At 41.0% G+C, this 16,349-nt stretch overlaps 1 protein-coding gene across 1 annotated transcript in view; it reads right to left on the reverse strand.

The window, feature by feature from the left end:
- Positions 1 to 16,349, reverse strand: part of LOC149147043 (uncharacterized) — a 146,080-nt gene that overhangs the window by 106,726 nt on the left and 23,005 nt on the right. Inside the window, exons 2-3 of the mRNA XM_089441692.1 lie at positions 13,287 to 13,351; positions 13,067 to 13,204 (exon numbers count right to left, since the gene is read on the reverse strand). Of these exons, the coding sequence (XP_089297818.1) occupies positions 13,067 to 13,204; positions 13,287 to 13,351 (203 nt within the window). The remainder of the gene's footprint in view (positions 1 to 13,066; positions 13,205 to 13,286; positions 13,352 to 16,349) is intronic.

A 16,349-nucleotide genomic window follows, 5' to 3' on the forward strand; every position in this document is an offset into this window, starting at 1 on the left:
TTGGCCTTGTGTTATGCTCAGAAAGGAGCCCGCAACAGTCTGTTTCCTCCTCCTCCTTTATTTTTCCTACACTCTTATAACTCCCGCTACCTCTGTTTTCCTCCAATTTACCTCTAAAACGTTGTGTAAGCCTTTTTTCCATCAAGCCCCTCAGTGCTAAAGTCTAAACCCATACGACCATTTTCACGTGACTGTCTTTACCGCCCTTTCCCGTCACATCCACGTAAATCTGTGCATTTAACTCCACGCCATCTGATCTAACCCCGCCGCGATTGGATGGCATTCGCACCTCCCGCCGCCGAAAGCTGCACGCACGATAGCACGCGGGGAAAGCGGTTTCCCGCCGGTCCCATCTGCCACGCGTCGCTCATTGAATGTGCTCGCGCCCCCGCATACGGATACCGCCTACCCTCCCGGAGCGGTGCAGGGAATACCGCCCATCAGCAAAACTGCCCTCCCCGCTCGCTAATCATCGCGCAACTTCATCGCCCGATGACCATTGGATCTCCCTGCCCGAGATCCAATGGCCAATGATCTCCCTACTCATATACCTCTAGAGAGCTTCCGTAAACTGATCTCCACCGTTCAATTACACAATCCGACGGTCAGATTCGTTCTTCCATTCAGTTTGTCTACCCGCCAAGAAGCCCAAGCTCCTTAGTTTCTCTGTGCATCTGAAGGACAAGAATAACAAGTCCCGGTATTGTTTGCATTAAATCTTCAACTACCTCATTCAAGAGACAACACGGCCAAGGAAGGAAAGTATAATCCTCAAGCGGTTAAATGCACTTATCAGTAATGGAGCCTGTTTCATATTATACTCCACATGTGCAGGAAGGACAGCCGAGCAACAGAGAATGTAAAATTAATTTACTGAAGCAGCAGATTGTATTAGAGACCCATTTCAGAGAATTCAGGTCATTGGTGGTCCATTATGACCCCTCCACGCATAGAACAACAGGATATTTTTGTAATGCAACTCTATATATACCCACAAACAAGATGTAATGAGGGATGATGGCTCTTGTTTTGATGTAAGGTTCAACTTCTAGAGACTGTAACTACTGTGATACCTGCAGTGTCTAGTCTTCATTTTCAGCTAATACTAGCTTCTTTCGTTGTTAATTGCTCACTTTCCACTTCTTCTCTGTTCCAGGCTGTGCCTGTTATGCATTTTTCGTGTGATCTTGATGTTTAGCATTAGAGGGGATTTCATCCCACCTCTGTGTTAGAATCTAGTATGTATCATTGAATGTGTTATGCAGGTTTCTGTTTACTTAGTGCCAGAGAGTTGTCATCCTGTTTGTGCATTAGGAAATAGATTTACAGACCTTTTTACTGGTTGCAGCGGGCCATCACATGGTCTTGTGCATCTGCTGGTGTGGTCAGTATTCTCCAAGTTCACTTAATCCTCAAACTGTGAGTAATTGGTGGTCTAAAGCCTTGTAGTCTAGGGGTGTTCACCCATGTCTGGGGTTAAGCATAGTAGAAGTGATTATCTGGCTTAAATATGCATCATTCCTTCCATTCATCCAATTTCCAACATTTTTGTTGAGTTTGTAATGTTCCCGAGCATCTCTGAGATACAACCTAGGAGAGTTTCTTCGGGTGATAACAAGCCACAGGATTTACCCGGTTGCTCATGCAAGGAATGCCCTTTGCATGGGATGAGGTGGCCCAAAAATATTTCGATGATCTTAAGGCCATCCTCATAAATGCTCCTCTATTGCATCCACCAGACTATTATCGAGATTACTTCCTTTACCTAGCCGCGGCCCCTAGCACCATTGCTATGGTTTTGGTCCAAGACGACGATGAAGGCAGCGAACATGTGATCTACTACCTTAGTCAGAATATCCTCAACACTAAAATGCGTTGTGCACATGTCGAGAAGTTGGCTTTGGCTATCGTACATGCTGTTCAACGCTTTCAGCACTATATACTTTTACGTACGACTATAGTGATTTTTGAATGAAACCCTATGACCTATATCTTGACTCGTTAGTTGCTGGGGGCAAGTATTCTAAATGGATTGTTATCCTATAAGAATTCAATTTGGTCTTCACTATGGCCAAATCTAAGAAGTCACTTGTTTTCATTGAATTGATTTGCTCCCTTCCCTCCAAAGCTCTCCCTGCTGGTGCAGATGAATAGCTTCTATATGAGACCCTTTTCCTGATTAGCACCCTTGATCCATGGTACAGTGACATCATCGTGTATCTCCAAACCTCGAAATTTCGGTCCACGTTGACCAAGGATGATCGTCGAAGGATTCGGCATCATTACCAACCCTACTGTATTATTGGCGATACTTTATACCGTGTCGGCGTCGATTTTGTTCTTCGTCGATGCCTCACGATCGAGGAAGCTGAAAGGGCTCTCAATGATTGCCACTTCAGGGCATGTGGTGGTCATATGTCTAGTTACGCTACAGCTCAGAAAATCCTTCGCACTGGTTATTTCTGGTCGTTTATCTTCAAAGACTACATTCTTGTTGTCCGTAAGTGTCACAAATGCAAAATTTACCAACGCAAGATGCGCACCGCACCCGCTCACCTACACCCCGTTATTACCGTTGGTCCCTTTTCCAAATGGGGCATCGATTATATGACATGTAACCCTCGTTCAGCTGGGGGGCATGGCTATATTATTGTCGCTGTGGATTATTTCACCAAATGGGTTGAAGTGATGCCTACATATTCTACAGATGGTAAGACGGTGACTCAATTCCTTTTTAACCATGTTATTTCCAGGTTCGGTGTACCCCAAGCCATTGTCACAGACCATGGCTCCCATTTTAGAGATTACATGATGGCAGAACTGACATCTACATTGGGCTTGTGCCACGATGGCTCGACCCCATATTACCCTCAGGCCAACGGCCAAGTTGAAGCCATGAACAAGGTTTTGGTCACCATGCTTCAGCGTACTATTGGGATGCACAAGTCAAATTGGCATCTCATGCTCTTTTCAGCTCTGTGGGCCTACCAAACTTCAACCAAAGGCACCACTTTTTTCACACCTTTCCAGCTGGTCTATCATCTAGAAGCAACATTGCCAATCGAATGAGAGATTCCTTCACTCAAGCTAGCTGTTGAACTCCTCCCCAAAACATCACCTCAAGAGGAATGACTCTTATATTTAGAACGACTGGACGAGACTCGCCATCTCGCTGCCTTGGTCACCGAAGCACAAAAGAAACAGGTCAAATCCTATTTTGATCAGTCGAACTCCCCTCGCGCTTTCTCTGAGGGTGATTTGGTCCTGCTATACAACCAAGCTAACGATAAGCTAGGGGCAGGCAAGTTCGACCCTATGCGGCATCGGCCCTATATTGTAAAATGTGTTTTGCATAAAGGAGCCTATGAGCTTATTGATTATGAATGAAATCCTCTCGATAAGCCCCGAAACGGGCTTTACCTCAAAAAGTACTATGCCTAGGTCATCTTGCATGGATACTTAGGTACATTAGTGTGTGATTCATTTTTGTACAGCATGGTTTTGTGTGATAGTTTTCAAACAACTTTCTTGTTTACTATGCTTTTCTTGCTTTGCAGATGTCTGCAACTCCTCACATTGGTTTCGCCGATGGTGCTTGTCGTAGTACCCGAAACCTATCATCCACAGTATGGGCTATCTATGACCCTAACGATGAGTTGATTGACCTTCAAGGTATCTTCCTGTGTCGTACAACCAAGAACATTGCTGAATACAGTGTGGTAGCCATCGCTCTGAGCATCAGAGAATTGGTTGTCAACCTAGATTCACAGCTTGTCATCCTTCAACTCAATGGGCAATATTCCATCAAGAACCATCAAATGTTATGAATGTATCTCTGTATCCATCTATTGGAAAGTCATTTTGATTATATTATATATTATCATATTCCTAGACGCATGAACACATTAACAGATGCATTAGCTAACTACGTGTTGGATAGACATTTATGAAACATGTAAAAGATAAAACAAACCATTTGTACCATAATAGACAGGAAAATACAACATATCTATATATATATATATATATATATATATATATGGTGAGAATGTCTGATACATCAGTGTTGGCATTATGGCACTGATTTAAAGCTATGGCACAGGTGTTGTCCTTGATGGAAACTCTCTTTGGTAACAGATCTCAGTTTAGGCTTTCAGAATGAAGGAAAAGACATATACGCAGGTTCATCTAAACGAAGACACGTATTCACGCAGGTTAGACGTTACAAAGGCGCGTATCCGTATACACGCACTTTCACGCAAAGAAAAGCGCGTATATGTTGGAGAACTTACTTTTGATCCGTGGTAGTTAGTCCTTGGTATTTGAACCTATGGTTTTGGACCATGGTATCTCGTCAGAAGTGTTGATCCCAAGTATTGGGTCCTTGGTATTGTTTTATTATGGTTCTGGACCATGGTATTGAGAAAGGCCTAAGACTATAAAAGGGGAAGGAGATCATTTGGCAAAGGATCATCTGAATTAATTGAATATCTAATAAGTGCTAGATCTAAAATATTGGTGATTGAGGTTATGGTGTAGATCTGGATCTGAATGAAGGAGGAACCTTAGCGCAAAGAAGGATAAGTTCTATTGATGGGTCACAATCGTTAGGCTTGAATGATAGTATCTTTGTATGATTTTGATCTGTTATATGTGGCGCATGCTTGATCTATAAATCTGATAATCTGGGTTAATTAGTGTCTGAATATCTGAAAGAGTGAATTATCCTTTATAGATCTGTACGCAGGTTCAGTGAATAAAAACAGCGTATACGCAGGTTGATCCAGAAACAGAAGCATATGCACGCAGGTTTCAGGTTATTGAAGTAGCATATATCTTTTGAGTTGTGATCTAGCTGCTTCTGTTTATTGCTGTAGTGTTCTGGGTTCAGAATTTGGTGTGTTGTTACTGTTACTGTGTTTTGGGTACAGCTGTCAGAGAAGTATCTACTTGATTCAGTTCTAATTGGTGAAAAGGATATTGTTTGATGCAGAGATTCTTGATGATTGATTGATGTTCATGGATCCAGTCTGAAAATTTATGAAACGTGGTCCCTGGAAGAAAGAGAAGGTTGTAGCCTTCTGTAGGCCAGCACCTACGTACTAGTATCTTGGCTAGTGCAAGAGCTAAGGGGGTTGTAGCTCCTTCCAGGAGTAGCTGGAGAATGAGAGAGGGTTGTAGTTCTCTACAGGTTGCAGCCTACGTACTGGTAAAGGATTGCACCAGTACATTGTAAAAAGAAGTTTCTAATTAAAAGAAGATAGAGACGAATTGTAGCAGGTGGTTTTCACCCACATTGGATTTCCACCTTATATCTTGTGTTCTTGTGTGTGATTGTCTTCTGCTCTGTTTTACTGTTTCTGGTTACTGGTTATTTTATTCTGATACACAAATTAACAATCAACATCTGAAAGATAAAGTAAATTACAAGTTTGCATTATATATGTGGGTTTCCTTCTACATAGTTGCGTATATACGCGGGTTTAATTAACTGAAGTAGCGTATATTATCTGGATTTGAAAAAGGGAAAATTTGACTTGATAATACTGATTCACCCCCCCCCCCTCTCAGTATTATTTCCAACAATTGGTATCAGATCAGGTCCTTCTGAAGAAGCTTGATCGCTTGAAGGAAGATCCATCATCATGAGCAACTACGAGAGAGAAGCATCTATCAGGCCACCAATTTTTGATGGGAGAAACTTCATATATTGGAAGGTAAGAGTCACTGCCTATCTTCAATCTCTTGGTACAGAAGTCTGGGATATCATAGATACAGGGTACACTTTTCCATCAGCAACTCCTACAAATCCGGTTGAGAAGAAGAAATATGAAACAAATGCAAAGGCTGTCAATAGCCTATTAGGATGTCTATCTCAATCAGAATTCATCAAGGTTATGTAGTATAAATCCGCAAAAGAAATATGGGACAAGATTGTTCTGAGCTATGAAGGAGATGACCAAGTAAAACGAGCAAAACTTCAAACCCTCAGAATTCAGTATGAAAATCTCAGAATGCACAATGATGAAAGTGTGGCTACCTATTTCTATCGTGTAGATGAGATTGTTAATTGTATGAAAAACTTGGGTGAAGAAATAAAAGAGGCTGTTGTCGTTGAAAAAGTTCTAAGATCTTTGTCCCCTAGGTTTGAATCTAAAGTTTCTGCAATAGAAGAAAAAGAGAATCTACGAAACCTTACCATGTCACAGCTGCACGAAATTCTGACTGCTTATGAAATGAGGAAAGGAGGACCATCAGACAGGAGAGAAGTTGCCTTCAAGGCTTCAGGCAAAGGAGACTACTATGAGTCAGGACACGTGTCAGAAGAAGAAGAAGAATCAAATTTTGTCAAGAACCTTCAACGGGGTGCTGGAAGATTCCGAGGTAAGTTACCTTTCAAATGCTTTGCTTGTGGAAGAGTCGGTCACTATGCTGCCAAATGTCCTCATAAGGATAAGATTGACAAGGGGAAGGAACCTGTTAGATGGAACAAGAAACAGAATGTAAATAAGAAAAGCTATTACACTCATGAAGATAGTGATGGACTTTCAAATAGTGATGAAGATGAACGAGGTAACAATTATAAACTTTTAATGGCTTTTGAAGATGATGATTACATGGATGCTATAGATGAAGAAGGTCTTTATGAAGAGATTTCTAAGCTCAAAATTTGTTTAGAAGGTAAAAATGTTGATTATTGATTCTCTGCAATATCAATTGGCTGAAAGGGAAAAACATCATGAAAAATTGGAATGTGAAATTGTGGGACTTAGAAAAGAGATTGAGAAAACTAAAGCTCTTAATCTTAGATTTGTTAAAGGATCTGAAACTCTAGATGAGATTATCAATGTGCAGCGTTCCCCACTAATCAAGACAGGTCTGGGATATAATGAAGAAGCATCTCAAGCGCATAAACCATCCACCTCAAAAAGTTATCTTGAGGCAGCAAGGAGGAATGAGCAAAAGCTCAATGGAGATCACCAGGTAAAACAGGAACGATTTACATCAAGAATAAACAAATACTACCAGGTAAATCAGGGGAAATCCACCTTAAGGATGAACAAAAGCTACAACCAGCCACAGGTAAAATCTTCTCAATTTTCCTCAAGAATGGATGACAATAGAAACTACAATCATTTGGCTGGTAGATTTGATAATCGCAGGACTTTTTTCAATGGCCAATGTTTCTCTTGCCATAACTTTGGCAGCTCAATGTGTTGCCTATAAGACAATCATGACTAGAGAAGCTCAAAAACAAAGAAGTATGACTGGAATCATGAAAAGGACCTATAACAACTTTTCGGCCCTTGAAAATGAAATTGAATGTTCTATTTGTAATAACTTCGGTCATGAAGATTCTGAGTGTAGGAGCAAGTTTCGGAAGACAATTCAGAAGGAACAAACCTCAAGTGCCAGAACATGGAGAATGAAGGAACCACAACAAGAAAGATGTGGGATAGCTTTATATGCAGAAGGACAGGAAAATCAATGGTACATCGACAGTGGATGTTCGAAGCATATGACAGGTGATAAAGAAAAACTTCAATCATGTAGTGCTTTAGAAAAGGAAAAGAAAGTTTCATTTGGAAATGATACCCCTACAGTCATAAAAGGAAAAGGCACTGTTCAGTTGAAAGAAAAGGTCAAAGCTGGAAATGTTTTGTATGTTGATGGCTTGAAGCATAATCTACTGAGTGTCAGTCAGATGTGCGATCAAGGAACTGAGGTAATATTTCGATCAAATGGATGTAGTGTTCATGATCTTGATATAGGAAAAACAATGATCAAAGGCATAAGAACTCCAAATAATTTATACATATTTGAAGAAGGACAACAACAATGTTATTTGAGCAAGAATGATGAACACTGGTTATGGCACCGGAGGTTGGGGCATCTAAGCTTCTCGTAGATAAGGAAAGCATGCAAATACCAGGCAGTTCGTGGTCTTCCAGACATCAGAATTCCAGACAATACAATATGCAAATCATGTCAGTTTGGTAAGCAAACCAGAACTAACTTCCCTGAGAAGGAAGGATCAGCTAGCAGGCCTCTTGAACTAGTCCATACAGATGTATGTGGTCCATCTAGGAAAAGGTCACCTCGAGGAGAAGAATACTTTATATTATTCATTGACGACTTCTCCAGGATGGTTTGGATAGGACTTATGAAGCACAAAGACGAAGCATTCGAAAAATTCAAGTCTTTTAAAGCCTTGATTGAAAACGAATCAGATCACAAAATTAAGTGCCTCAGGTCTGATAGAGGTGGGGAGTTTACCTCAAATGAATTTTTCGATTTTTGTGAAGAACATGGAATAAGAAGGGAATTCTCTACAACTAGGACTCCTCAGCAAAATGGAGTAGTGGAAAGGATGAACAGAACGGTTCAACAAATGGTTCGTGCTATGCTTGATGAGTCTGGAACTCCCGCAACCTTCTGGGGTGAAGCTGCATTTGCTGCGGTTGTTATTCTCAACAAAACAAATGTCCGGGTGAACAGCACTCAAACTCCTCATGAGCTCTGGTATGGTGAGACTCCTTTGGTAAAACATTTCAAAAATTTTGGAAGCAAATGCTATATCAAGAACAATGATGAACATCTTGGTAAGTTTGAACCTAGAGCAGATGAAGGCATTCTCCTTATTTATTCTCCCCACAGCAAAGCATATAAGTGCTACAATAAAATACTTGGAAGAATTGTTGACAGCATTGATGTAGTGGTTGATGAAGAAGGAAACATTCCTAGGCAAGCAAATTATGAAAATATCGAAGAGGATGAAGACCATCCTTCAAATCAGACTGATGATGAAGAAGAACCTCAAGAGGCACCAGAGGAACAGATAAGGATAGAAGAAAGACTCCAACCAAGTACATTCAGAAGAATCATCCTGAATCTCAAATTCTGGGGCAGAAAGAGGCAGGTATACAAACAAGAAGAACAATTGCAGAAGCCTCAAGCTATTTGGCCCTGCTCTCCTCCACTGAACCACAAAATGTAAAAGAAGCATGTAAGGATGAATGTTGGGTCTAGGCAATGGATGAAGAACTTGAGCAGATCAAAAAGAATAACACTTGGGAGTTGGTTCCTAGACCAAAAGATAAGAATGTCATAGGGACAAAATGGATCTTCAAAAATAAGTTGAATGAAAATGGGGAAGTGATTAGAAACAAGGGCAGACTTGTCTGTAAAGGGTATGCTCAACAAGAAGGAATAGAATTTGAAGAAACTTTTGCTCCCATTGCTAGACTTGAGGCCATCAGAATGTTCCTTGCTCTCTCTAGCTTTCAGAAGTTCAAAGTATTTCAAATGGACGTGAAATCAGCCTTTCTGAATGGAGACTTAGAAGAAGAAGTGTACATTGAGCAACCAGATGGTTTCATTCTTGGGAATGATCCAAATCTTGTATGCAGACAAAAAAAGGCTCTCTATGGTCTTAAACAGGCTCCAAGGGCTTGGTACTACCGTTTGGACAAATATCTTCATCAACAAGGTTTTTCAAAAGGATCAGCAGATAACAATCTTTATATAAAAATTGAAAATGAAAAATTGCTAATACTTTTTGTGTATGTAGATTATATTATCTTTGGGAGCAATGAAGAAGCTATGAGTCAAAGCTTTGCCTTGGTGATGCAGAAAGAATTCGAGATGTTTTTTCTTGGAGAACTGACATATTTTCTTGGATTGCAAATCCAACAAAATGAAGGCGGTATCTTTTTGTCTCAAACCAAGTATCTCAAGCAGATCTTGAAGAAATATGGCATGGAAAATGCAAAACCTGTATGTACCCCTATGGTTACAGGATGCAGCCTCAGTGCAAATGATGAATCAGCAGCAGTGCATCAACCAACCTATAGATCCATGATTGGAAGTCTTCTTTATTTGACAGGCACTCGACCAGACATCATGCATGTAGTGGGAATAGTTGGAATATTTCAGGCAAATCCAAAGGAAACTCATCTTCAGGCAGTGAAGAGAATTTTCAAGTATCTTCAAGGAACTCAAAACTATGGCTTATGGTATCCTAGAGATACATATCTCACTCTTCATGCTTATACAGATGCAGATTGGGCTGGAAGCATGGATGACAGAAAGAGCACAAGTGGTGGTGCATTCTTTATGGGTTCCAGATTAATATCTTGGTTCAGCAAGAAACAGAGTTCGATTGCTTTATCTACAACTGAAGTGGAATATGTGGCTGCTACATCTTGCTGCACTCAACTCCTTTGGATGATGCAAACCTTGCAGGATTTTCAGATCACTTGTACACCACCTATCTCCATCTTATGTGATAATACAAGTGAAATCAGCATTTCAAAGAACCCAATCATGCATTCAAAGACCAAGCACATACCGATCAAGTATCACTTTCTCCGGGAACAAGTGTTGGAACAAAAGGTCAAATTGGAGTATGTTCCTTCTAAGGAACAAGTTGCTGATATTCTCACCAAACCACTGCCCAGGGAAACTTTTGAATACCTCAGACAGAAGCTGGGAGTAGTTGATGCATCATCTTGTTGTTAAAACTTGTCTGGGTATACACGAGTTTCCTAAGGAGGATCCACGTACATACGCCGGTTTGTGCAGAGACAGTCGCGTATATGGAGGTTTGATGGATATCAGTAGGAACAGGCTCTGGTTGAAGATATTCTGATATGGGTCTGACAGAGACCATCCGGCACAGGTTCAGGGGGAGCAGATAAACTTCTAATGATACGTTGTTGGCATCATCTTAAGCTTTTGGTTCAAGGTCACAACTGTTGTTGGTTTCAGGTGGAACAAAGGCAGAGGAAGAACATAAGGAAATCTTGGTTGCTGATCTGAATGGTGATTGACAGATGCTGCTACTATCAATTATTGGTGACATTCATAGTTCTTGCTCTAAATATTTCGTCTCTATGTCATGTATCTCTTTTATGGTGTCAAGGTCATGTAACGGCCTATTTTGGTTTCCCCGCTATGCCTGGGATGAATATGTAATGTACTTGGTTGTCATATGTAAATTTCTGATGTATCCCCACTTGGTTGGGTGGATGATCCCCACTTGGTTGGGTGATGGATGTATGTATTGAGTCTTTTGGTGATAGGAAGGTCTTTTATGATGTATAAGTCATGGTTCTTCTTGAAGAACATCTTTTTTGCAGATCTTGCCTACAGTCAGAGGGAGCATGGTCAGCACAGTAGGGCAAAGTTTTTAGCATGTACTCAAGGGGAGCACAACCCTTTGCCCTTGATGACAAAGGTGGAGAATGACTTTGAGGATCTTGGGGTTGCCATCAAGTCCAAAGGGGGAGATTGTTGGCATTATGGCACTGATTTAAAGCTATGGCACAGGTGCTGTCCTTGATGGCAACTCTCTTTGGTAACAGATCTCAGTTCAAGCTTTCAGAGTGAAGGAAAAGACATATACGCAGATTCATCTAGACGAAGACGCGTATACACGCGGGTTAGACGTTACAAAGGCACGTATGCATATACACGCACTTTCACGCAAAGAAAAGCGCATATATGTTGGAGAACTTACTTTTGGTCTGTGGTAGTTAGTCCTTGGTATTTGAACCTATGGTTTTGGACCATGGTATCTCGTCAGAAGTGTTGATCCCAAGTATTGGGTCCTTGGTATTGTTTTATTATGGTTTTGGGCCATGGCATTGAGAAAGGCCTAAGACTATAAAAGGGGAAGGAGATCATTTGGCAAAGGATCATCTGAATTAATTGAATATCTAATAAGTGTTAGATATGAAATATTGGTGATTGGGGTTATGGTGCAGATCTAGATCTGAATGAAGGAGGAACCTTAGCGCAAAGAAGGATAAGTTCTATTGATGGGTCACAATCTTTAGGCTTGAATGATAGTATCTTTGTATGATTTTGATCTGTTATATGTGGCGCATGCTTGATCTATAAATCTGATAATCTGGGTTAATTAGTGTCTGAATATCTGAAATAGTGAATTATCCTTTATAGATCTGTACGCAGGTTCAGTGAATAAAAACAGCGTATACACAGGTTGATCCAGAAACAGAAGCGTATGCACGCAGGTTTCAGTTTATTGAAGTAGTGTATATCTTTTGAGTTGTGATCTAGCTGCTTCTGTTTATTGCTGCAACGTTCTGGGTTCAGAATTTGGTGTGTTGTTACTGTTACTGTGTTTTGGGTACAGCTGTCAGAGAAGTATCTACTTGATTCAGTTCTAATTGGTGAAAAGGAGATTGTTTGATGCAGAAATTCTTGATGATTGATTAATGTTCATGGATCCAGTCTGAAAATTTATGAAACGTGGTCCCTGGAAGAAAGAGAAGTTTGTAGCCTTCTGTAGGCCAGCACCTACTTACTAGTATCTTGGCTAGTGCAAGAGCTAAGGGGGTTGTAGCTCCCTTTAAGGAGTAGCTGGAGAACGAGAGAGGGTTGTAGCTCTCTGCAGGTTGCAGCCTGCGTACTGGTAAAGGACTACACTAGTACATTGTAAAAAGAAGTTTCTAATTAAAAGAAGATAGAGACGAATTGCAGCAGGTGGTTTTCACCCACATTGGGTTTCCACCTTATATCTTGTGTTCTTATGTGTGATTGTCTTCTTCTCTGTTTTACTGTTTCTGGTTACTGGTTATTTGATTCTAATACACAGATTAACAATCAACATCTGAAAGATAAAGTAAATTACAAGTTTGCATTGTATACGTGGGTTTCCTTCTACATAGTTGCGTATATATGCGGGTTTAATTAACTGAAGTAGCGTATATTATCTGAATTTGAAAAAGGGAAAATTTGACTTGATAATACTGATTCACCCCCCCCCCCCTCTCAGTATCATTTCCAACAATCAGAACCCCAAAAAATAATATGTGTCTATAATAACATCAACAGCTCGCATGCCTCATACATCCATGGCACGCAGGCCTCAAAAAATATGTAAGTGCTAGACCTAAGAACTACTCAGCATGGTGGTCATGGTAGCACGAGATAGCTCGTGCAACACGACTTAATAGTTGGTAGATCTGATCTGAGACTCCCACTGTGTGCCTCTAGTACCGTCGGGGCATGTATCCTATCCGAGCATACTCTGGGATACCATCAGTTAACTCCTCGAGGTTCCTCGAAATCTCCTCCTCATTGTCGCTCCCTTCCTGATAAGGGGCAACAACATTAATAAGGTGGGGGATGCGCCTAGCTATCGGGGACATCCCGACTGGCCACTCTGGTCCAACATCTGCATAAACACGAGAAATGTTATAAGCACGCAGATACCAAAAACAATTAAAAATCTCAAAATTAAAAATTTGATTTTTTACTTTCGTCATCGAATTCCTCTCCATCTAGTAAGGGCATATCTGGATCTCCACCGAAATTAGTGCCGCTGTATGGCCAGTTTTCCACGACGATCTTTTGTCATCGTAGCCATGAGAAGAATGTCGGTTGGTATGACATATGCTGACCCCAGTGATCCTGGGCATCAAATGACTCCAGCAGACCATCCGCGGATCGCGTGGTGTAGGAGGATCAACCTCAATCAACTGATACTGGAACAATGGCACTCGTTCTAGGAAAAAGGTCACTAGTATTGATCCAAATCCAAATTTCTTCAGATTCCCCGCCTTGGCCTTGGACAACTAGCGCTTGATGTTCATCTTCATGGCCTCTCCCCAGTTGAAGATCATAGGAGCCATGCAATCAATAGCATAAAGGAACTTCGACTTGTTAGTATCATGTTCCACCTGGGACCCCACCACTCTGTTGATAGTCAACAGAAGCACCCTCAGTGTCAAATCCCGCACACTGGAAATATCTATCTTCCCACTCTTGGATTTCAGGGCCTCAGGGCAGTGTTCGGCAAGTAGGGAAGATATGCTTGCCCTGATCGGATGTGACCCATACAAGTTCATTGGCTCACCTCTGCAAGATAGTCCAGTGATGAAGTAGATATCTAAATTTGTCAACTCTAGCTCTTGGTCCCCCATGAAAAAAATCTCGCGATTAATGTCCCAAAGGCTTATCAAGTATCAAATCAACTCGCGCTGGGCCCGCATCCTTGGCGTAAGGGAAATTTTGAGGAGCCCGCAAGCCCTCAAAGCCTCCAAGAAGTTTGGATCATTCAGTGCTTGGGTGTCAACATCTTCATGTTCCTTTTCCTTCCAATCCACCATTTTCGGTGATTTCTCTCTTGCAAAAGCCATATAATTTAAGTCAATAATCATCACTGGCACATAAAATTCAAGTTTAAATTGTCAATTTTGAGAAAAAATGGTTTTTCCCTATCCATGGCACTGACGCGCGTGTTTTAGAAACAGTTTCATCGAGCGGCATGGATGGTCGTGAAAATCACCCTCGGCCAGCGCGTTCCCATGCCCAGAAATCGCGCCGACTGAGGGCGATTTTTTTTTTCAAAAACCTCCCTAAAAACCCAAAAAAAGGCTAAAAACATAAATAAATAGCATGAAAATGGAGCTCAGGGATTCGGCTATTACCTGGAACTGTCGGCTCATCGATTTACCTCCCGGATCACCCACAATCTGCTCTAGAACAACTAGGGAAAAAGTGGGTAAAAAGTCTTCACTGTAAAGGTAAAATGGTAAATGGTAAAAATATATTTACTTTTCCCCTTTTTATTCATTTTTTCATGAAAATATCAGTTTTTTAAAATATTTTTGACCTATTTTAACTCAAGGACTCGATAATATGCTTTGCCTTACTTGTGCAGCAACAGGTGATGGATGTTCGACGATGGCGATGGGTCACATTTCAACTCTTGAGTCGTTAAACTCATATGAAAAGATTTCCAAATATTTTTTCCCTTTTGGACTCGTTAAAGAGAATAAAAATGGGGGATTCGCTTTTAGCTCTTTTCCGACCCTCTAAAAGTGAAAAGATGGCCGAGCCCTTGTCATTTCAAACTCGTTAATGGATGTGAAACGTCGTGTGACCAGTATAAGTTTACCCCTTTTTTGGGCTGGGAGGCACTATTTTCAAAAAATATACTCCTTGACTGAAATGGTCAAGCGGTTCTCTCAAGTATTGTTTTCTACCTTTTCGGGCTCGAGAGACACAAATGTATGAAAAGGGACCATGTGGAGTTTTCTTTTACGTGTCTTTTTCAAACTCTCTAAACATGAAAAAGATACTGAGTTACACCTTTGTCAAACTCGTTAAACTATTAAACGACATCGGATTCATCACCATGACGAACATGAGCTTCTCCTTCCTAGGGTTCGTTAAACTCACTAGGTCGTATTCGTCCAAAGGATGAACTTACAGTGCAAGCATATGCTATCCCCTTCAAGCTTGCGATTAAAAAATAATTGGGGTACTTGCCAGAAATGGTGGGGAAAAAATTTGGAAATCTATCAGTCATGTTGGCAACTCACTCTTGAACATGACACTCTTTTCTTCATGTCGGGTTGGGACATTCTCCTTTGCATCGTTGACCTTCCTGGGTTTGGGCCGTTCATTTTTGCCTTCCATTTGATCTCTACCATGTCATCATGACCACCAATCCCATGGATCCAAAAGCTGCCAAACTTCTAGTTGTGTCACCGATATGTTCAAGAGTTGTCCTTCTGTAGTTACACTTACCTCTGATTCTCTATATCATCCAAAATCATTTTGCATCCTCTCATCTCGCGTCGATGATGTGGGATTCATTATGTCCCTCCTTCGACACGGTCGCTTTCCGTCGACTTCAATTCATTATCCAGAAAGTTGACCGAGGGACTCCCTTCCAGTACCTTAGAGCTTTCATGCCCTAATGGCAAGTTCTTCGCACTCAACGACAAGTTCACATCATTGGCTTTTGATCAAGTGATTTCGCGGATGTTTGACTTCAGTTCCTGTATTCACATTCCGTGAATTGTGCTGATAGTACCTTGAGGGCCATTGTCATTATTGGTGGTTTCTCTTATGCTTGTTAACAATTTACATCATTGACTGGTAATCAAGTGACTTTCTAGCATGTTTGACGCCAACACATCTATTCGCATGCTAGGATTTGTACTTTGATCGGGTTGTGTTGGAACGTAAGACCCTGGACTCAGATCACACAAATCTAGGTTGCAAAGTGGTGTGACATGGTTTATGATGATATGAATGTCTCTTTCAGATGGCTGGCTGTGACCAGACCATGAGTTATCATATGTGATTCTTCTCATTATTAGATGGCTGCGACCATACCTTGGTTTCATTATGATCCCCTTTGACGGATGGCTGCGCCAATACCTGGATGCATTTACATGATCATTCTTTGGATGACTGCATCCATGCCATGATTCATGTATCATTTGACATAGATCTCATTTTATGTATATGTATTTTTACTTGCTTGCAGGTTTTCCGACGGCAGATCGGTTCCCCGCACTGATTTA

The sequence above is a fragment of the Pinus tabuliformis genome, chromosome 9 (genome assembly GCF_031772625.1).
Source record: "Pinus tabuliformis cultivar Carrire ecotype Pingquan chromosome 9, CPIR1, whole genome shotgun sequence".
In the NCBI taxonomy this organism is placed as follows: domain Eukaryota; kingdom Viridiplantae; phylum Streptophyta; class Pinopsida; order Pinales; family Pinaceae; genus Pinus; species Pinus tabuliformis.